At 45.7% G+C, this 23,717-nt stretch overlaps 1 protein-coding gene across 6 annotated transcripts in view; it reads right to left on the bottom strand.

Moving 5' to 3' along the window:
• The window catches only part of itpr3 (inositol 1,4,5-trisphosphate receptor, type 3), a 469,401-nt gene that overhangs the window by 130,289 nt on the left and 315,395 nt on the right, over nt 1-23,717 (bottom strand). For all 6 annotated transcript variants that reach the window (XM_088368417.1, XM_088368419.1, XM_088368416.1 and 3 more), the window contains 8 exons: nt 18,343-18,462; nt 16,875-16,997; nt 16,245-16,445; nt 16,056-16,171; nt 15,848-15,983; nt 14,879-15,004; nt 14,685-14,810; nt 14,482-14,602 (listed from right to left, as the gene is read on the bottom strand). In XM_088368417.1, coding sequence (XP_088224543.1) covers nt 14,482-14,602; nt 14,685-14,810; nt 14,879-15,004; nt 15,848-15,983; nt 16,056-16,171; nt 16,245-16,445; nt 16,875-16,997; nt 18,343-18,462 — 1,069 coding nt within the window. The remainder of the gene's footprint in view (nt 1-14,481; nt 14,603-14,684; nt 14,811-14,878; nt 15,005-15,847; nt 15,984-16,055; nt 16,172-16,244; nt 16,446-16,874; nt 16,998-18,342; nt 18,463-23,717) is intronic.

Below are 23,717 nucleotides of genomic sequence, written 5' to 3'. Positions count from 1 at the left end.
CAAATTTGGAATTTTTGGTAAGTGGGACGTTGTGGAATAGGTAGGCAAAAGATGAACAGTTGAAAGTTGGAATGGGTAGAATCGGTTGAAAAATGTAGAAATTAGAGTAGAAAAACGAAATTTAGAAAAATTTGGTTGAATTTCAAATTTGGAATTTTTGGCAAATGGGAAGTTGTGGAATAGGTTGGCAAAAGATGAACAGTTGAAAGTTGGAATGAGCTGAATCGGTTGAAAAATGTAGAAGTTAGAGTGGAAAAACTAAATTTTGGAGAATTTGGTTGAATTTCAAATTTAAAAATTTGGAGTTTTTGGTAGGTGAGAAGTTGTGGAATAGGCAGGCAAAAGATGAACAGTTGAAAATGTGAAATGTCGAATCTGCCATTGAGAATGAATGGGGAAAAATTTGTCGTAAATTCGCGAATTTTGCGAAATCGGAAAATTTTCGGAACGAGAAAAATGGAAGCGCTCATCTCGTGAATATTTGGAATACGTCAAAAGTGGAACGGAGTGAATCGGATGAATTATGTGGAAGAAGAAGCGGGACAAAAAAGTGGCGGGAATAAAATAGAAGAATAATAATAACTAGAAAATGCAATTTCTGGAGAAATTGCGTGTGAAGGCGAATACTTTGAATCACTTCTTGGGGAATGATGCCGAATGATGTTGAAATTAGTTGAATTTCTTGAGAAATGTGGAAAATAGAAGTGTACTACAGAATTTTGGTGAATTTGGTTGAATTTCAAATTTGAAAGTTTGGAATTTTTGGTAAGTGGAAAGTTGTGGAATAGGTAGAAAAAAGATGAACAGTTGAAAGTTGGAATGGGTAGAATCGGTTGAAAAATGTAGAAATTAGATAACAAAAACGAAATTTTGGAGAATTTGGTTGAATTTCAAATTTGAAAGTTTGGAATTTTTGGTAAGTGGGAAGTTGTGGAATAGGTAGAAAAAAGATGAACAGTTGAAAGTTGGAATGGGTTGAATCGGTTAAAAAATTTAGAAATTAGAGTAGAAAAACGAAAATTTGGAGAATTTGGTTGAATTTCAAATTTGGAATTTTTGGTAAGTGGGAAGTTGTGGAATAGGTAGGCAAAAGATGAACAGTTGAAAGTTGGAATGAGTAGAATCGGTTGAAAAATGTAGAAATTAGAATAGAAAATCGAAATTTTGAAAAATTTGGTTGAATTTCAAATTTGGAATTTCTGGTAAACGGGAAGTTGTGGAATAGGTAGGCAAAAGATGAACAGTTGAAAGTTGGAATGAGTTGAATCGGTTGAAAAATGTAGAAATTAGAGTAGAAAAACAAAATTTTGGAGAATTTGGTTGGATTCCAAATTTGAAAATTTGGAATTTTTCGTAAGTTGGAAGTTGTGGAATAGGTAGAAAAAAGATGAACAGTTGAAAGTTGGAATGGGTTGAATCGGTTGAAAAACGTAGAAGTTAGAGTGGAAAAACGAAATTTGAGAATTTGGTTGAATTTCAAATTTGGAAATTTGGAATTTTTGGTAGGTGAGAAGTTGTGGAATAGGCAGGCAAAAGATGAACAGTTGAAAGTTGGAATGGGTTGAATTGGTCAAAGAATGTAGAAATTAGAGGTGAAAAACGAAATTTTGTGAAATTTTGTCGAAATTTTTAGCGTAAAAGCGTGAAATTTTTGAATTTGGAAATTTTGGGAATGTCGAGAATCATTCCGAATGTGGTTTGAATGTGCTGAATGAGGTGAATTTAAAAGTGGAATGACGTAAATGTGAAATGTCGAATCTGCCGTTAAGAATGAATGGGGAAAAATTTGTCGTAAATTCGCGAATTTTGCGAAATCGGAAAATTTTCGGAACGAGAAAAATGGAAGCGCTCATCACGTGAATATTTGGAACACGTCAAAAGTGGAACGGAGTGAATCGGATGAATTTTATGGAAGAAGAAGAAGCGGGACAAAAAAGTGTGGAGAATAAAATATAATGACTAGAAAATGCAATTTCTGGAAAAATTGCGTGTGAAGGCGAAGACTTTGAATCACTTCTTGGGGAATGATGCCAAATGATGTTGAAATGAGTTGAAGTCTTGAGAAATGTGGAAAATAGAAGTGTAATACTACATTTTGGAGAATTTGGTTGAATTTCAAATTTGAAAGTTTGGAATTTTTGGTAAGTGGGAGGTTGTGGAATAGGTAGGCAGAAGATGAACAGTTGAAAGTTGGAACGGGTTGAAACGGTCAAAAAATGTAGAAGTTAGAGCATATCTTGAATCCCCATAGAGAATGAATGGGAATTAAAAGAAAATGCAATTGCGCCAAAATTTTTTGAAATTTGGAACAAAAGGAAAAAAAATGGCTTCAGGAGGTTCACTATTGGGGTGAAAAATTGCAAAAGTTAGCTAAAATGTGGCTATTTAGGGCACTTAATGTTGAAAGAAGGTCACTTCCGGTCTATTAGAGGCACTTCCGGTCCAGCTGAGGTCACTTCCGGTTTATTTGGGGTCACTTCCGGTTTAAATAGATCACTTCCGGTTTGAGTAGGGGTCACTTCCGGTTTACTTGAGGTCACTTCCTGTTTACCTAAGGTTACTTCCTGTTTGATATGGGGCACTTCCGGTTCATTCTGGGTTCAATGGGGGCACTTCAGGGTCAATCCAAGATGGCTGCCACACTGGAAGTGGGGGTGAAGGAGGTGAATATGGTAAGCATAAGGTAAACAAAGTGAATGAAGTTGGAATGGTTGAATCGGTTGAAAAATGTGGAAAAAAGAGTAGAAGAACGAAATTGTAGAGAATTTTTGGTAAGTGGAAAGTTGTGGAATAGGCAGGCAAAAGATGAACAGTTGAATGTTGGAACGGGTTGAATCGGTTAAAAAATGTAGAAGTTAGAGCAAAAGTTGAATCCCCATAGAGAATGAATGGGAATTAAAAGAAAAAGCAATTGCGCCAAAATATTTTGAAATTTGGAACAAAACGAAAAAAAACAGCTCCAGGAGCTTCACTTTTGGGGTTAAAATGTTCAAACGGGTTCAATCTGACAAAAAATGCAAAAGTTAGCGACTAATGTAGCTATTTAGGGCAGTTAAGGTGGAAATAAGGTCACTTCCGGGGTGATTTGGGTCACTTTCGGTCTATTTGGGTCACTTCCGGTCTGATTAGAGGCACTTCCGAACTAGCTGAGGTCACTTCCGTTTTAAAAAGGTCACTTCCGGTTTAAAAAGGTCACTTCCGGTTTGATTTGGGGTCACTTCCGGTTTACCTGAGGTCACTTCCTGTTTACCTAAGGTCACTTTCAATTTGGTTTGGGGCACTTCCGGTTCATTCTAGGTTCATTGGGAGCACTTCAGTGTCAATCCAAGATGGCCGCCACACTGGAAGTGGGGGTCAAGGGTTGAATTGTGTAAGCATAGTGGAAGTGGGGGTGAAGGGGGTGAATATGGTAAGGATGAGGTGACCAAAGTGAATAAAGTAAAATGGGTTGAATCGGTTGTAAATTTTAGAAATTAGAGTAGAAAAACGAAATAAGTGGGAAGTTGTGGAATAGGAAGGCAAAAGATGAACAGTTGAAGGTTGGAACGAGTTGAATCGGTTAAAAAATGTAGAAGTTAGAGCAAATCTTGAATCCTAATAGAGAATGAATTTGAATTAAAAGAAAAAAAAATTGCGCCAACATTTTTTGAAATTGGGAACAAAAGAAAAAAATATGGCTTCAGGAGGTTCTTTTTTGGGGTTAAAATGTTGAAACGGGTTTAATCGGGCAAAATTTGCAAAAGTTGCGCATATGTAGGTATTTAGGGCACTTAATGTTGAAATATGGTCACTTCCGGTGTGATTTGGGTCACTTCTGGTCTATTTGGGTCACTTCCGGTTTGATTAGAGGCACTTCCGGTCTAGCTGAGGTCACTTCTGGTTTATTTGGGGTCACTTCCGGTTTAAAAACGTCACTTCCGGTTTAAAAAGGTCACTTCCGGTTAGATTTGGGGTCACTTCCGGTTTGATTTGGGGTCACTTCCGGTTTACCTGAGGTCACTTCTGGTTCATTTGGGGTCAATTCCGGTTTGATTTGGGGCACTTCCAGTTCATTCCGGGTTCATTGGGGCACTCCAGGGTCAATCCAAGATGGCCACCACTATGGAAGTGGGGGTCAAGGGTTGAATTGTGGAAGTGGGGGTGAAGGGGGTGAATATGGTAAGCATAAGGTGAACAAAGTGAATGAAGTTGGAATGGGTTGAATCGATTGAAAAATGTAGAAATTAGAAGGGAAAAACTAAATTTTTGGAAAATTTGGTGTGAATTTCAAAATTGAAAATTTGGAAATTTTGCTAATTGGGAAGGTGTGGAATAGGTAGGCAAAAGGTGAACAGTTGAAAGTTGGAACGAGTTGAATCGGTGGAAAAATGTTGAAATTAGAAGTGAAAAACAAAATTTTGTGAAATTTTGCAAAATTTTGTGCAAATTTTAAAAGTGAAAACGTGAAATTTTTGAATTTGGCAAGTTTGGGAATGTCCCCAATGTGATTTGAATGTGTTGAAATAAGTGAATTTCAAACTGGAACAACAAATATGTGAAATGTTGAATCTGCCATTAAGAATGAATGGGGAAAAAATTGCCGGAAATTTGTGAATTTTGTGAAAAGGGAAAATTTTTGGAATGAAAAAAAAGTACGCATCGGTGTCATGAATATTTGGAATAAGTTAAAAGTGGAACGGAGTGAATCGGTTGAAGTATGTGGAACGAGTTAAGCGTCAAAAAAGTGGGGGGAATAAAAGTGTGAAGGCCTTCGCCTTCACACAATAATAAAGGACAGGAATAACAGTATGTGTGAAGGCCTTTGCCTTGACACAATAAAGGACAGGAATGACGTGTGAAAGCCTTCGCCTTCACACAATAATAATAAAGTGAATGGTGTAGAATAACATAATTCGCCTTCACACTAATAAGGTAAAATATGTGTTAGATTACAAAGCAATGCGTACCGTATTTTGCGGACTACAAGCCGCTCTGGAGTATAAATCGCACCAGCCATAAAATGCATAATAAAAAAGAAAAAAATCACATATAAGTCGCACTGGAGTATAGGTTGCATTTTTGTGGGAAATCTATTTGATAAAGAACAGATGCCATCTTGAAAGGCAATTTAAAATAAAAATAGAATAGGCAACAACAGGCTGATCGGTACTGTATGCTAACGTTAAATAAACACATAAACAAGGAACTGAGAACGTGCCTGACGTAACATAAGAGTTATTCAAATAACTTTAGCATAAATAACATACTGTAATTTTCAGAGCATAAGTCGCGTTTTTTTTCATAGTTTGGGTGGGGGGGTGACTTATAATGAGGAGCGACTTATATGTGAGTTTTTTCAAAAAAGTTCCCCAAAATCAGTGAAACCGCGATAAACGAACCGCGATGTAGCAAGGCATTACTGTAATTTGAATTTCAAGTGACGTCAACAGCGCCGCGCGGCGGTTGTTTACAAAAAGGACAAAGATTGATCACGGGATGACGAAGATGACGAAGGGTTTGATAATATTGCTTATATAATAGTTATTTGAATTCTAATTTAAACATCATTATATGGGCCTGTGGAATATTTTGAAGTGCAAGCACCGTTAGCGGCGCGCACCCATTGTTGACAAAGGACGATCGATGGATTTAATGAATTGGAGTGACACAGATGGTTTTATAAACGTGTTATTTATGTAAGAGTTTTTTTTTAATGACTCTGAATGTTACATCAGGCCTGTTCTCAGCTCTTCGTTTGTGTTTATGTCACGTTAGCATACCTATCATTTAGCCTGTTGTTGCTCGTTCATGTCTGTTCTTGGTGTTGGATTTTGTCAAATACATTTCCCCCCAAAAATGCGACTTATACTCCGGAGCGACTTACTATATATGTTTTTTTCACATTTTGTGCATTTTATGGGTAATGCGGCCTATATTCCGGAGCGACTTTTAGTCCGAAAATTACAGTAATAATAAATCTGTTAATCCAACAAAATCTTCATCCTCTGTGTCACTTATAAACAACTCCGCTAACCCCAGATGTATTAGATGGAGCCGCTCCTCTTGTATGTGGTTTACGCCAGACTTATCGTCAGTTGCGGTTCTAATTATTCCACAGGCCTTGAACGCCCTCATGCAGTTTAGTGTGAAAATAACGTGAAATAATATGTGTTAACAATTTCAGTCGGACCCCTGGCCAAACTATGAAAAAAACTGCGACTTATAGTCTGGAAAATACAGTATATTGTATAGTCCACTTATATTGCCATATATCAGCTACTGTGTGGAAGTGTGGGGAAACACATAAGAGTAACACAGGCATTGTATCCACTACAGAAGAGAGCTATAAGGAATACATTAATCCCTCGTTTATCGCAGATAATTGGTTCCAAGACCACCTGCGATAGTTTAAAATCCGCAATGTAGAAAATATATATTGTTACTAATCCATAAAAGGGCACTTGGGGTGTGCCCTGTGATTGGCTGGCAACCGGTTCAGGGTGTCCCCTGCCTACTGCCCGATGAAGGCTGGGATAGGCTCCAGCACGCCCGCGACCCCCGTGGGGACTAAGCGGTACGGAAAATGAATGGATGGATAATCTATAAAAGACCTTTTATGAACCTTTATTGTATCTTATTGTATTTTTAAACACTGTATATTATACTTTTAAATGTTTTTTGTATTCTTCTTCTTTAATAAACATTTTAAAGTCAAACTGATATTCATAAACATTCTTTATTTAAATAAAAGGAAAATAAATAAGAGTAAATATATTGTTATAGTATCCGCACAAGAATTGTATGAACCTTTATTGTAGTTTTATACTTTATTGTTTTTCAAACACTTTTTTTGCATTTTGAAACACTTTTGTATTTTTTTTAAATGAAATTGACTTGCAGACACATTCTTATATATTTAAATAAATAAGAAAATAAATACGAGTAAATATATTGTTTACAATAATACAAGACTTTTATTAACCTTTTTTAAAGTGTAAACATGTCTGTCTCCTCTCTGCTCTTGTGTGCTGGCCGACTGACATGCCCCGGCGGCCCAGCGCGAGTGCGTCCGCACAAGACTTTTATAGTTTTATATTTAAACACTTTATTGTATTTTTAAACATTTAAACATTTTAAAGTGTCAATGTGTCACGACTGCTGTCACAAATCCTGGACGGAAGTGCTTTTTTCCTACGTGCGTGGTTACGTTCACTGCCGTTGTCTTGACTTTTTCTGCACGGCGGTGCATTTATCCTTCGTCCGCGGCTGTTTCATGTCTCCGCTCTCGCCCTGCTGGCTTATGGCATCACACGCCTTCCACGCTAGACCTCTGAGGCGTGCATCGCCAATATGGAACTGCTAATCATCAGTCCTCACAGTTTTGTCTGTTTTGACACGCCTGCCACCTGATTCTCGTTTGCCTGACCTGCTGTGTTATGAGATGCCTGCACGACGCGAGCTCGCTGACCGGCACGTCAACATGCAACGGCTCCGCTCTGCTCTTGCCGCGCTGCCCAGCGCGAGGGAAACCGCACAAGACTTTTAGAATTTTATGACGGACAAACAGGACGGGAGTGACAAGCAGATACGCAGTTCTACTCTACTTGGTGATTGAGGAACGGAGACGTGATAGTATGTGTAATGAAGTGCAAGTCTGAGGTGCTGCTGATATGTTGACGCAGACGGAGCAAATAAAGTGCAGGAGGCTGAGATAAAGTGTAGTTCGAACTGCTAAGCCAATCAGCTGAGAGAACACAGATCAACATGTTTCCACTGGCCATTAGTGTCATATAGGCAGACAAAGCCCTGCGCTCCAAGCTCCGAGTGACGCCGCAAAAAGCCACGACCACCGGGGAATAGCTGATGGTGTAGGGGTGCACTTGCCTGTCTTGTTGCCTGTCTTGTGTGCTTCATTGTATATGATGCTGTGAATGTGTGTGTGTGTGTGTGTGTGTGTGTGTGTGTGTGTGTGTATGCGTGTGCGTGTGTGTGCGTGTGACACTTAGAAAAAAATTGCGATGCACCAAATCTATCCGCAATATATATTTTTTTAAAAATGCGATGAAGCGACGCCGCGATAGATAGCGAGGGATTACTGTATTCACAAATCAGATTATCTAGAACACATTAACAGATTATTTATTAATTCTGGTTTATTGAAACTACAGGACCTCGTTAAATTACAGACACTATGTGTTATGTTTAAGGCTAAAAGTAACGCATTACCAACTATCCATCCCTCCATCTTCTTCTGCTTATCCGGGGTCGGGTCGCGGGGGCAACAGCTTCAGGAGGGACTTCCAGACTTCCCTCTCCCCAGCCACTTTATCCAGCTCATCCCGGGAGATCCCAAGGCGTTCCCAGGACAGCTAAGAGACATAGACTCTCCAGCGCGTCCTGGGTCGTCCCCGGGGTCTCCTACCGGTGGGACATGCCCGGAACACCTCCCCAGGGAGGCGTCCAGGAGGCATCCTGATGAGATGCCCAAGCCACCTCATCTGGCTCCTCTCAACGTGGAGGAGTAGCGAATCTACTCCGAGTCTCTCCCGGGTGACCAAGCTTCTCACCATATCTCTAAGGGAGAGCCCGGACATCCTGCGGAGAAAATTCATTTCGGCCGCTTGTATCCGGGATCTCGTTTTTTCGGTCACGACCCATAGCTCGTGACCATAAGTGAGGGTAGGAGCGTAAATCGACCGGTAAATCGAGAGCTTTGCCTTTTGGCTAAGCTCTCTCTTTACCATGACGGACCGGTACAGAGTCCGCATTACTGCCGACGCTGCACCGAGCCGCCTGTCGATCTCGCGCTCCATCCTCCCCTCACTCGTGAACAGGACCCCAAGATACTTTAACTCCTCCACTTGGGGCAGGATCTCATCCCCGATCCGGAGAGGGCATTCCACCCTTTTCCGATCGAGGACCATGGACTCGGATTTGGAGGTGCTGACCCTCATCCCGACTGCTTCACACTCGGCTGCGAACCGCTCCAGTGAGAGCTGGAGATCACGGCCTGAAGAAGCCAACAGCACCACGTCGTCTGCAAAAAGCAGAGACGCAATGCTGAGGTCCCCAAACCGGACCCCCTCAACACCTCGGCTGCGCCTAGAAGTTCTGTCCATAAAAATTATGAACAGAATTGGTGACAGAGGGCAGCCTTGGCGGAGTCCAATCCTCACTGGGAACGAATCCAACTTACTGCCGGAAATGCGGACCAAACTCTGGCATCGGTGATACAGGAACCAAACCGCCCTTATCAGTTGGCTCGGCACCCCGTACTCCCAAAGCACCCTCCACAGAACCCCCTGAGGGACACGGTCATACGGCTTTTCCAAGTCCACAAAACACATGTGGACTGGTTGGACAAACTCCCAAGCACCCTCGAGGATACTGCTGAGGGTGTAGAGCTGGTTCACTGTTCCACGGCCAGGACGAAACCCATACTGCTTCTCCTGAATCCGAGGTTCGACCTCCCGACGGACCCTCCTCTCCAGCACCTCTGAATAGACCTTACCAGGGAGGCTGAGGAGTGTGCTTCCCCTGTAATTGGAACACACCCTCCGGTCCCCCTTCTTAAAGAGGGGAACCACCACCCCAGTCTGCCAATCCAGAGGTACTGTCCCCGATGTCCACGCAATGTTGTAGAGGCGTAACAGCCATGACAGCCCCACAACATCCAGAGCCCTTAAGAACTCCGGGTGAATCTCATCCAGCCCCGGGGCCTTGCCACCGAGGAGTTTTTTAACTACCTCAGTGACTTCGACCCCAGAGATTAGAGAGTCCGCCTCAGAGTCCCCACGCCCTGCTTCCACAATGGAAGGCGTGTAGGTGGAATTGAGGAGGTCTTCGAAGTATTCTCCCCACCGACTCACGACGTCCAGAGTCAAGGTCAGCAGCACGCCATCCCCTGTAAACAGAGTTGACGTTGCACTGCTTCGCCCTCCTGAGACGCCGGATGGTGGACCAGAATTTCCCCGAAGCCATCCGGAAGTCATTCTCCATGGCCTCACCAAACTCCTTCCAAGCTCGGGTTTTTGCCTCAGCAACCGCCGAAGCCGCATTCGGATTGTCTATCCGGTACCTGTCAGCTGCCTCCGGAGTCCCGCAGGCCAAAACGGCCCGATAGGACTCCTTCTTCAGCTTGACGGCATCCCTTAACGCCGGTGTCCACCAGCAAGTTCGGGGATTGCCGCCACGACAGGCACCAACGACCTTACGGCCGCAGCTCTGGTCGGCCGCCTCAACAATGGAGGCGCGGAACATGGTCCACTCGGACTCAATGTCCCCCGCCTCCCCCGGGACGTGGGAAAAGCTCTGCCGGAGGTGGGAGATGAAGCTCTTCCTCACAGGGGATTCTGCCAGACGTTCCCAGCAGACCCTCACAGAGCGTTTGGGTCTGCCAGGTCGGACCGGCATCTTCCCCCACCATCGGAGCCAACCCACCACCAGGTGGTGATCAGTTGACAGCTCCACCCCTTTCTTCGCCCGAGTGTCCAAAAGATGCGGCCGCAAATCCGGAACTTTTCTGCCTCGCACACCAGCTTGGGCTCTTTTCCAGCCAGAGAGGTGACATTCCATGCCCCAAGAACCAGCTTCTGCAGCCGGGGATCAGACCGCCAAAGTCCCTGCCTTTGGCCGCCGCCCAGCTTACACTGCGCCTGACCCCTTTGGCCCCTCCCACAGGTGGTGAGCCCATTGGAAGGGGGACCCAGGTTTCCTTTTCGGGCTGTGCCCGGCCGGTTCCCATGGGTGAAGGCCCGGCCACCAGACGCTTGCCTTCGAGCCCCGCCTCCAGGCCTGGCTCCAGAGGAGGGCCCCGGTGACCTGCGTCCGGGCGAGGGAAAACGCAATCCATTTATTTTTTTCATCATAAGGGGCTTGTGAGCCGTGCTTTGTCTGGCCCCTCACCTAGGACCCGTTTGCCATGGGTGACCCTACCAGGGGCATGAAGCCCCAGACAACATGGCTCCTTGGATCATAGGGGCACGCAAACCCCTCCACCACGATGAGGCGACGACTCACGGAGGGGCATTACCAACTAATTTACAATTTTTTTTTGTCGTCACTTCAGAGAATGAAGAACATAGAGGAAAAGATCATTTCAAACATTAGTATTCACGGACAATTTTAAAACAAATTTGCATATCAGTGGTGGGTTTAAACTATGGGATTGTCTTTACAATGAGATAAAGTATTGTATACATATATTCCAATTGAAAAAAAACTATAAAGACAGAACAATAAAACAGCTGTAAGTGTCTACATTTGTCTTTATATTTATTCATTTAGTTATTTTTTTCTGGTTTTGTATATATTTTGTATCATCTCGTGAGGTACCGTATTTGCCGGTGTATAAGTCGACTCGGTGTATAAGTCGACCCCCTAAAATTCGACGGAAATTTACGATTTTATGATATATCCTTTATATAAGTCGAGCTCAATTGTTGCATTATATTAAACTTCAAAATTAAATCAGAAATATGCGAAATTTATTGACGAAATGTGTTCAAATTCCGGGCGGCCGTGCGCATGCGCAGTGGCCGGAAATAACTCCAGCCGAGCGGATCGGCTGTTTATAAGCACCGCGGAGGAGATCGCGGAGCCTCATTCGACTTCCAGCGGCCGGCGAGCTCGCGCACGCCGTCCGGCACCAACGGGAGGCCAGAAAAAGCTCCAAGCCGAGCGGATCGGCACTTTATAAGCACCGCGGAGGAGATCGCGGAGCCTCATTCGACTTCCAGCGGCCGGCGAGCTCGCGCACCCGCCCGGCACATCCGGGAGGCCGTGCGCACGCGCCAAGTGGCCGAAAATAGCCCCCCCCGAGCGGATCGGCTGTTTATAAGCACCGCGGTGGAGATCGCGGAGCCTCATTCGACTTCCAGCGGCCGGCGAGCTCGCGCACCCGCCCGGCACATCCGGGAGGCCGTGCACACGCGCCAAGTGGCCGAAAATAGCCCCCGCCGAGCGGATCGGCTATTTATAAGCACCGCGGAGGAGATCGCGGAGCCTCATTCGACTTCCAGCGGGCCGCGCACTCGCGCACGCCGCCCGGTTCAAATTTTCTAAGTGCAACGCACAATGAGATGCATGAGAAACGGCCTTGGTTACCATCACATTTGAAGCGATGAATACGAAGTTAAATTTTATGACTCGGTCGAGGTCGATTTTTTTCGGTCGATTTTGGATCGAAAAAGGTCGACCAATACAACGGCAAATACGGTATTCGGTTTGTACTTCATGAAGTTTTGCACTTGGTTTTTAAGGTGTTTTTTTTTTTTTTTTTCATTATTTTGATGAATTTGTTTGGTTTGTATGCTTGTGAAGCCATTAAGACTACAGTAATTTCCGGACTATAAGCCGCTACTTTTTGCTCAAGTTTTGAACCCTGCAGCTTGTCGTCCGGTGCGGCGTATCTATGGATTTTTGTGATGACTTGATCACTTATACACTCGTATAAAGGCTGTGGACCGCTGTTGTGCGGCACCGCTTTGCTGGGCGGAGGGATATGTGACACGGTCACTGGGGCAAAGAGTGGTGTGTTGATTGCATTCCATCCGCCAGGCAAATAGTGCCATATAATTGACACAAAGAAGCGGCAGAACGAGATTAAGACGGACATTACTGAAGAAAGGAAGCTTTTATGCAGCATACACAAACCGTCATCATGGGAGACAAAAGAAATGTACCATATTTTTCGGACTAAAAGTCACTCCGGAGTACAAGTCACATCCATAAAATGCACAATAAAGGGGACAAAACATATATAAGTTGCACCAGAGTTTAAGTCGCATTTTGGGGGAAATTCATTTGACAAAATCCAACACCAAATACAGACATGAACCAGCAAACACAGGCTAAACGATACGGTATGCTGATGTGACAAACACAAACGAGGAGCTGAGAACGGGCCTGACGTAACATTAACAGTTATTCAAATAACTAACAAATAATACGTTTATCAAACCATCTGTGTCACTCCAAATAATGGAATCCATCGATCGAATTCTTCGTCCTTTCTGTAAACAACGCCGCATGTGCGGCGCGCCGCTGATGTCGGACTCGTCGTCAATTGTAGTTCAAATTATTCCACAGGCCCATATAACAATAAATAAACTATATATCAAATAACAACAATTTTATCGAAACATCCGTGTCACTCAATTATTAAATCCATCGGAATCTTTGTCTTGCGTCACTCGGAAACACAATAAAAAAAAAACAGCTGTTGACTCCGCAACTACGTGCGCCACTGACGTCAACCTCATTGTCAGTTGCGGCTCCAATTATACCACAGATCTACGTATATAACTATATTGTAGTGTCAACAAAGTACCAGGCAAGATGTGGGTTTGGTAACCGGCTCTTACAAAGCAAGAGCTCAACATATGAGCCAACCAGGGATGATGGCAGGGGAGGCGTGGCATGAAAAGGGGAAAAAGCAAATTCAATTGTTTTTATCATAAAGTCATTTTCCTTTTAATTTCAATAGTTTTGTATCATTTTGAACCAAAATCGCTGAATTTTTATAGTTACTTTAAAGACGAAGACAATTCGCTCGGAGGAGCCAGCTTCCTCTGCATTGCCTCCTCTGAGGATCGCGTAATCACAGGGCTGCCTATGTTGACAGGCTATGCAGTTAGACTGAACTGCTGTCTGTCTCTATGTTGCTGTTTAAGTGTTCAAACACTGTGGCTATATTAACTATTTTCTGTAGTTAAGCTGATGTATATAATATCTAGTGTTTTTTGTCATCTGTCTGTAACGTCGTGTTTCTTTCGATCAACAAAACGGCTTTGAAAAGAGACCTTATGGAGGCAACGAAAAAAAGGTTCTCCAGCCTTATGGCAGGGGGCGCTCGACTTTTTTGCAGACATGCGCCCACCTGTAGAATAAGAGATCTCCAGTTCAAATTTACAGTGAACAACTGAGGAGCAGTTGTCTATTTATTTCATTTTACATTCTTTTTTTTCCGTTATTACATTTCGTTTTACAATGGAGGATTACATCTTTTTTTTTTTTATTTTGAAAATTTGTGAAAAAATTCACATATAAATCGCTCCTCAGTATAAGTCGCCCCCCACCCAAACTATGAAAAAAAAACGCGACTTATAGTCCGAAAATTATGGTAAATAACTCACGTGCACATGCGACTTTTAGTACGGTGCGGCTTAATTATGAAAAAAAAAATTCCCCTAATTTTTGGTTGTGAGTGTTATAATCAGGTGAGGCTTATAGACCAGAAATTACGCTAATTATTGTGTGGAAGGGGACAGGAACTATACGATTTTCTTCATCCTGTTCCTTCTCAAGCATAGATATGTAAATATGTGTTTACTTGCTAAAGTTGCATTGTCTATTGATCAAAATACACACCAATGAAGGAGAAAAATAAAAATTAAATCAAGGAAAAAATCATACATGAAATCTGTCTCCTCAACTCAAAAGTAGTGTTTTAAAATCAATTGAGGAACAGGATGCCTCCTGTACAATTGGACGAAAGGTTACCTGTGATTGCAAGGGTCTTGATGCAGATCTCAACTTGGCTTTGATGCTGCTGCTGCAACCAGGAACAGTCCAGCAGGCGCACGGATGATTGCAGCAGCTGTGTGACGATGGAATGATGACTCTAACAATGAGAGGAGATGTTGTGGAGTTAAATTCAAGGATTACACAAAGCACATCTCTGCAGAGACAAATATTGAGCTGACCTGCAGCGAAGTGCTGTTTTCAGAGAAGGGTGAGCTGAAAAAAGCGTTGATGGTGTCAAAGACCACATTGATTATATACTTTTCCAAGACTGGATCGGAAAATCGCTTGTCTCGCTTGTTGCACACCTGCCAGGAGCACACACCGTATTAGCAATCACAGATCAATATTAAGACAACAAAGCGCTCCTGCTCACTTGGGCCATGTCAACTGTGAAGTCCTCAAAGAGCTTCCAGATGTGGTTGGATGTGTAGATCTCCTTCATCTCTACCTCTGTATCCACGTAGCAATGATTGACAAAGTTGACGTAAGCAACTTTCACCTGAACGCACACAAAATGATGGCATGACAGAGGCACAATGAATTGCGGTAAATTGCAGTGAATTGAATAAAAACTCCAGATAAAGTGCATATATGGTGCCCAGTAATATCTGTGCAATCTAATGTAACAATTTAAACCGTCGTGTAAAGGAAATGTAAAGAGACCGAGGCAGATGGGGCGGAGACCCTTCTATCCATTTTAGGGTGTTGATTCAAAGGAGGGTTGATGTGCATTCAAGTAGGAAACTAAGTTCATGAGTCTCCTGACAAGGTTTCCGATAAATATTTACCATATGCAGCACCTTCCACCTTATTGATAATCGTATTTTGCTGGCCATTTCTCATCTGCAAAGGGGCCACACACTCTGGGCATCACGGACATCATGACTAGAATGGGCCATGGACAGAAAACTGCTTCGCATGGCAATGTTCGTACCATTTTCTGCCCCTGTTCAAAGTTGTAGTCTTACCAATAACACTGCAGGGATGAGAATGGCAAATGTGAAAAAGCACGGAAAAGTAGCATATATATGCCGTCGCGGCGGGTGGGGGAATGGTCACGAGTCGCCGAGGCAAATGTTGCCCGGCCAGTTGGCCGGCCGCTCCCCCATATATAAAGAAATAATTTTCTCAATGGATTTACATGATTCACGAAAATACTTTCGACGGAAAAAAACACGGAAATCTGCAGATCCGCAGAAAATTCTCATCCCTGACACTGGTGTGTGTGCTTGTCAGCATTCAATGCTGATGAGCATTGACACAGAGATAGAGTAGGTGAGGTAATTGCCACGATATACTGTGGTCTTTCAGCATGCATATACAAACACAAAAGATGGCCAACCTCGGTGATGCAGTCCTCATGCGTTACCACACGGACAATGTCTTCCAGTGGTAGCAGGGATGTGCACTTAATCTCCGTGTAGACATTCTTGCCCTCAGCGCATGCCGCCAGCAGCTCCACCAGTGAGATGTGGTACCTGCACAACACCACACCCTCTCATAAAATACCTTTTTCCACACGGATGCTATACAACGGCTGCAGCAATTACCTGAGCGGGCTCTTTTCACTAATGCCCTCCCTGCTCTCAGCCATCAGCTCCAGCATGACATTGAAGGAAGCCTTGTCGTTGTAGAAGACAACTACGTCTTCGCCAGCATTAGTCAGCTGCAGAGACAATCTATTGATCATACAGGAGGCCATGTCCATGCTAGAAAAACAATCTTGGTAAGACTCTCACCTCAGTCATGACCATGTCCTGGCACTTCTTGACGTACTTGCCCTCAGCCTTGATGATGGTGTGCAGGAAGTTGAGGTAGTGCACATGGCGTCCATGTGTGGCCAAGCAGTGGATGAAATGCTGCAAGACACTTTCCGATATCTCCGTGCATAGCTGGTAGTTGTTGCTAAAGATGTGCTGCACAGTTTCCGCCTCCAGCAGCTGCACAGTAAGGAGAGAGTCACAGATAGTCAACCACCTCACTATGACAGCAAGTTTGAACCCAACAAACTAACATCATGACTAAACATTCTTGTCAATGTCAAGCAGGGGTGACTGTGAAAAATGTGTTGAGTCTCCATGATTTCCAATAAAATCACCTTAAGGGTCAATACATGTTGGTTGCTAAGTCAGGTAGCTCTAGCTTTGCCTAACTCCTTAGCTTCTTTTTGTTATTTCTTTATTTCATATTGTACAAATAGTCTTTCTCCTTTGTGGCATCCAGCAGGCCGGATCCAGTGTGGCACCATGTTTCCTCATGTAAGGCTTGGTACAACGAAAAACATTGTGATGTATTGGGTGTGCTGTTTGCTTTTTTCCTAAAGCTCAACTTCAACATGACTGTAGGAAACTGGAACTGGTACTGCCTACCCCTGGATTAAGGAAGAGACTGAGGTTCTTGTGCAACAGAGCCTGATTCTCTTGGTTGCCCATGCAGAACTTCTGCAGGAAAAGATGAGTGTATCTGATGATCTCTCGCATCTTCACGTCATTCTACAGACCAAAACAGGGAAGACAAGAAGACGTTTTCAGCGCTTTTCCTGCATTTAAGTAGGTTTCTATTTATGTTATGATCCCATTGCTGTTGCTTGGTCGCAATTTTAATCATTATCAGGAATATTTTGGTGGTCAAAAGGACTGATTCAAATCCTTTGAGTTTCCATGTGGTTCGTAGCCTTATGGTTGTAACTTGTGAGAAAAAGGTTGTCCATCATGTTTTTTCTAGCATCAAGATTGACACATTTGATTGATTGGATGTTGAAAGCCAACCTCATTTCTACAGCTCATTTGAGTTGCTCGTGATCTCAGAAGCCTATTCCAGCTAAATGGGTGAAAAGGAAGGTATACGCTGGGCTGGTCGCCAGCCGAGTCACACTCACATTCACACCTACTGACAAGTTAGAGTCACTGCTGCAGCTAAAGCCATGCTTTTGAATTGTAGAAGCCGGACTACTCAGACCAAAGAAAGCAGGAATACTTTCTCTGCCATGGTCCCGTTAAGACATAGCAAATATTTTGTGCCGATTGAAGCCAAGACAAAGAGAATTTGTGGCAGCATGCAAAAGATTGTAGTACTACAACCAAGCTGTGAAAAACATCATTTTTTATGAAAATTTTATTTTCTTTAGTCTCAGCATGATGTTGGACTAAAGGGTAGCCTCCCTTCGCCTTCCTGACTGTCATCGGATTTGCAGCTTTGGACACTTAGGTGAAGAAAGGGGCGTAGCTGTGAACTGATTACCAGCTGGTGGTGTGCGGGCCTCAAGGTTATTTAGATTAATGAAAACTAATGAAAAATCTAGAACTAAATATGAAAAAAAAACGGTTTCATTAACGGGCGGCATGTCTGTTTTACAGTTTGAAAGTGCAGGGTTCGATTCCGGCTCCGGTCTTTAAAATGAAATTGAAATTAAAGCTGACTACAATCAAAATTCCAAAAACCCAGGTCTGACCTGGCAGACCCAAACGTATTGTGAGGGCTTGCTGAATGAATGAATGAATGAATGAATGAATGAATGAATGAATGAATGAATGAATGAATGAATGAATGAATGAATGAAACTCTTGAATTGTTCTCATACTGATGCATTACTTAAGATGAGCCGCTCAACCCTCGATCTAAAGCCATTATAACACAGTGGGCATTTCAGGTGAACACTTAGTCCTTCCAGTGATGCAAAATAGCCATGCATTAAATTAAAACAAATGAAGACAAATGTTCCGCTTTTCTTCTTCCTCAAAATCGTACAAGGAGTAGGCTTCTGTTTTAAGAAAACAGAAACTTGGATATCGTCTGCATGAGAATGTAAAGCACTTTTTTGGGGGTTGGCGGTCTCACCTGGTCGTACGATACTTGCAGCAAGTCCAGCATGACTTTATGAGCGCCCATGTTCTTCAGCAACCTCTGCTGCTTCTTCCATACGCCACTGCTACACATTTTGTTCAGTCTCTCCAAGATCTACATCACCACAACACAACAAAACACAATACATTGCAGCACATCACATCACAACAAAACACAACACAACACTTTACATCAGCTCAGTTGCAGATTGCAGGACCAAATTTCAAATTCCCTTCGAACATCACCTCCAACATCACCATCAGAGTTACTATATACGTTGGGGTTCTTTCGTATGGTAAGCACTATTGAATAATGCAGACTCAAACCAATAGACGTTTCAATGGCTTCTTTCCATTCATCAGAGATATTTAAGAGTTGAGTAATATTTCACAATGGCAGTTGGACTCCACAGCTCTGGGTCATTATTAGCACAGTTGTTGTTGATCAATATTCCCACAGTAGTAGACACTTTATATTGAGTAAAGACATAGCCAGAATTTCACACTAATTGTCTTTCAGTATCACTGGACTACTGCACACTTCCATCCATCCATCCATCCATCCATCTTCTTCCGCTTATCCGGGGTCCGGTCGCGGGGGCAGCAGCTTTAGGAGGGACTCCCAGACTTCCCTCTCCCCAGCCACTTCATCCAGCTCATCCCGGGGGATCCCAAGGCGTTCCCAGGCCAGCTGAGAGACATAGTCTCTCCAGCGCGTCCTGGGTCGTCCCCGGGGTCTCCTACCGGTGGGACATGCCCGGAACACCTCCCCAGGGAGGCGTCCAGGAGGCATCCTGATAAGATGCCCGAGCCACCTCATCTGGCTCCTCTCAACGTGGAGGAGTAGCGACTCTACTCCGAGTCTCTCCCGGATGACCGAGCTTCTCATCCTATCTCTAAGGGAGAGCCCGGACATCCTGCGGAGAAAACTCATTTCGGCCGCTTGTATCCGAGATCTCGTTCTTTCGGTCACGACCCATAGCTCGTGACCATAGGTTAGGGTAGGAGCGTAAATCGACCGGTAAATTGAGAGCTTTGCCTTTTGGCTCAGCTCTCTCTTCACCACAACGGACCGGTACAGGGTCCGCATTACTGCCGACGCTGCACCGATCCGCCTGTCGATCTCACGCTCCATCCTCCCCTCACTCGTGAACAAGACTCCAAGATACTTGAACTCCTCCACTTGGGGCAGGATCTCATCCCCGATCCGGAGAGGGCATTCCACCCTTTTCCGATCGAGGACATTGGACTCGGATTTGGAGGTGCTGACCCTCATCCCGACCGCTTCACACTCGGCTGCGAATCGTTCCAGCGAGAGCTGGAGATCACGGCCTGAAGAAGCCAACAGCACCACGTCATCTGCAAAAAGCAGAGACGCGATGCTGAGGTCCCCAAACCGGACCCCCTCAACGCCTCGGCTGCGCCTAGAAATTCTGTCCATAAAAATTATGAACAGAATCGGTGACAAAGGGCAGCCTTGGCGGAGTCCAACCCTCACTGGGAACGAATCCGTCTTACTGCCGGAAATGCGGACCAGACTCTGGCATCGGTGATACAGGGACCGAACCGCCCTTATCAGTTGGCTCGGCACCCCGTACTCCCGAAGCACCCTCCACAGAACCTCCCGAGGGACACGGTCGAACGCCTTCTCCAAGTCCACAAAACACATGTGGACTGGTTGGGCGAACTCCCATGCACCCTCGAGGATCCTGCCGAGGGTGTAGAGCTGGTCCACTGTTCCACGGCCAGGACGAAAGCCACACTGCTCCTCCTGAATCCGAGGTTCGACCTCCCGACGGACCCTCCTCTCCAGCACCCCTGAATAGACCTTACCAGGGAGGCTGAGGAGTGTGATTCCCCTGTAATTGGAACACACCCTCCGGTCCCCCTTCTTAAAGAGGGGAACCACCACCCCAGTCTGCCAATCCAGAGGCACTGTCCCCGATGTCCACGCAACGTTGTAGAGGCGTGTCAGCCATGACAGCCCCACAACATCCAGAGCCTTTAAGAACTCCGGGCGGATCTCATCCACCCCCGGGGCCTTACCACCGAGGAGTTTTTTGACTACCTCAGTGACTTCGACCCCAGAGATTGGAGAATCCGCCTCAGAGTCTCCAGGCCCTGCTTCTTCAACGGAAGGCGTGTAGGTGGAATTGAGGAGGTCTTCGAAGTATTCTCCCCACCGACTCACGACGTCCCGAGTCGAGGTCAGCAGCACGCCATCCCCACTGTAAACAGTGTTGACGTTGCACTGCTTCCCCCTCCTGAGACGCCGGATGGTGGACCAGAATTTCCTCGAAGCCGTCCGAAAGTCATTCTCCATGGCCTCACCGAACTCCTCCCACGCCCGGGTTTTTGCCTCAGCAACCGCCGAAGCCGCGTTCCGCTTGGCCATCCGGTACCTGTCAGCTGCCTCCGGAGTCCCGCAGGCCAAAACGGCCCGATAGGACTCCTTCTTCAGCTTGACGGCATCCCTTACCGCCGGTGTCAACCAGCGGGTTCGGGGATTGCCGCCACGACAGGCACCAACGACCTTACGGCCACAGCTCCGGTCGGCCGCCTCAACAATGGAGGCGCGGAACATGGTCCACTCAGACTCAATGTCCCCCGCCTCCCCCGGGACGTGGGAAAAGCTCTGCCGGAGGTGGGAGTTGAAGCTCTTCCTGACAGGAGATTCTGCCAGACGTTCCCAGCAGACCCTCACAGAGCGTTTGGGTCTGCCAGGTCGGACCGGCATCTTCCCCCACCATCGGAGCAAACCCACCACCAGGTGGTGATCAGTTGACAGCTCCGCCCCTCTCTTCACCCGAGTGTCCAAAACATGCGGCCGCAAATCCGATGACACGACTACAAAGTCGATCATCGAACTGCGGCCTAGGGTGTCCTGGTGCCAAGTGCACACATGGACACCCTTATGTTTGAACATGGTGTTCATTATTGAAAATCCGTGTCGAGCACAGAAGTCCAACAATAGAACACCGCTCGGGTTCAGATCAGGGGGGCCGTTCCTCCCAATCACGCCCTTCCAGGTCTCACTGTCATTGCCCACGTGAGCATTGAAGTCACCCAGTAGAACAATAGAGTCCCCAAAAGGAGCGCTCTCCAGCACTTCCTCCAGGGACCCCAAGAAGGGTGGGTACTCTGAGCTGCTGTTTGGTGCATAGACACAAACAACAGTCAGGACCCGTCCCCCCACCCGAAGGCGGAGGGAGGCTACCCTCTCGTTCACCGGGGTGAACCCCAATGTGCAGGCGCCCAGCCGGGGGGCAATAAGTATACCCACACCTGCTCGACGCCTCTCACCGTGGGCAACTCCAGAGTGGAAGAGAGTCCAGCCCCTCTCGAGAGGGCTTGTACCGGAACCCAAACTGTGTGTGGAGGCTAGTCCGACTATATCTAGTCGGAATCTTTCTGCCTCGCACACCAGCTCGGGCTCCTTTCCAGCCAGAGAGGTGACATTCCATGTCCCAAGAGCCAGCTTCTGCAGCCGGGGATCAGACCGCCAAGGTCCCTGCCTTTGGCTGCCGCCCAGCTCACATTGCACCCGACCCCTTCGGCCCCTCCCACAGGTGGTGAGCCCATGGGAAGGGGGACCCACGTTTCCATTTCGGGCTATGCCCGGCCGGGCCCCATGGGCGAAGGCCCGGCCACCAGACGCTCGCCTTCGAGCCCCGCCTCCAGGCCTGGCTCCAGAGGGAGGCTCCGGTGACCCGCGTCCGGGCGAGGGAAAACAAAGTCCATTTATGTTTTTCATCATAAGGGGCTTGGGTGAGCCGTGCTTTGTCTGACCCCTCACCTAGGACCCGTTTGCCATGGGTGACCCTACCAGGGGCATGAAGCCCCCGACAACATGGCTCCTAGGATCATAGGGGCACGCAAACCCCTCCACCACGATAAGGTGACGACTCGCGGAGGGGTACTGCACACTTTATATTGCTTAATGACTCTATACTCTGAACATTTAACCTAAATGTACACTTTGTTATAGCGCCGGTTTTTTTTTTTTCAGTGGCAGAGTGGCTGTAGCTACTGGAGATAAGTGTGTTTTAACGACGGGTTCATTGGTCCATGGCAAAATATTGGGGTTAACTTCTAACCCCTCTAGCTGTCACACACGTTCTCTTGTTGTTTGAACTGTAGCTCAGCTCGGTCAAAAGGCAGCCATGGTTGCCAGGTCTGTGTATTATTGCATACTTTGGGCTTCTTGTTTTGATAAATATCTTGTAAATGCTGGCAGTCGCAAGTTAAGGTTTTTATTTTCTTGTTCCAAAAGCGCAGCTGCTATTTTGGCCTTTTTCTGCTCCCAAACCCAAGAGAGACCAGAAGTATGCACCTCAACCACCACTAAAAAAACACTCCTGACTTGGTCACTTATATTTCTGTACACAACTGGCAATACTGAATATAGAGAGGCATGCCTAGCATGAGCAGAGGAATTGAGAGTCAAACATTGGAAGAAGCACTGGTGTGTGGGCAAACTTCGGTTTCGCTATCAAAACAACTGTTTCTTATAGTGCATAAAAGCAGACAAGGACTATATATACAGTGATCCCTCACCACTTCACACTTCACCTTTTGCGGATTAACTATTCTGCGGGTTTATAAGTGACAAAAGAACGCCGTTTAAGTACACGCTGACAGCATGGGGCGTGCCTTTGAGCAATGTGCTTCACTGCATACAACTGTCACAAACGAGGCAGGACAACCATGTGCAACACGGTCTCTTTATTTGGGGAATGGGGAAGGGGGAAAAGGGAGGCTAGAACGCCAGCAGAGCAGATGAACGAGGCGACTGACGAGCTGGTCAGCAAGCTCACGTGGTGGCAAACCAGCAAAGCAAGCTCATGGTCAAGGACAGGCAGAAGGTCGGGTCGGGCAAACAGAGTCCAGGCATCTTGCAACACAGCAAATGGGACTCAGGTGGCCTACGTACGTGTGTCAAAGCAGACGAACCAGGAAGGACTGACCTGCGCACGGCCCCTGTATAAGCGACCTAATCTGTGGGTAACACGGTACAGGTGGCAACGCGACCTAATCAGTGGGTAACACGGTACAGGTGGCAGCGATCAGCGCCAATTAGTGCGCGCAGTTCCGCATTGGCGACCCCCAAGGTCTAGCACAGAAGTGCGTCAGCCGGACAGCAGGGCGAGAACGGAGTGTAGACGTAACACAGCTGCCCACAAAGTCAAAGGAGTCAGGATAGTGGTAATGAGCGCTGATAGCACGGGGAATGCTTCTGAGCAATGTGTGTCACTATGCACGTCACTGAGGACAAGCGCAGGAGGCCGTCAGCCGTCCACGCACAAGGGAAGAGCCCCAACTGGTGCAAGAGGAGTCAGGACACGTGACATTATTACGTAATTATTTTAT

This window comes from Syngnathus floridae, chromosome 2, assembly GCF_059516105.1.
Source record: "Syngnathus floridae isolate MCC-2025c chromosome 2, RoL_Sflo_1.0, whole genome shotgun sequence".
Classification (NCBI taxonomy): Eukaryota; Metazoa; Chordata; class Actinopteri; order Syngnathiformes; family Syngnathidae; genus Syngnathus; species Syngnathus floridae.
Note: the sequence above shows the minus strand (reverse complement) of the source record. Positions and strands in the feature narration are given on the sequence as shown.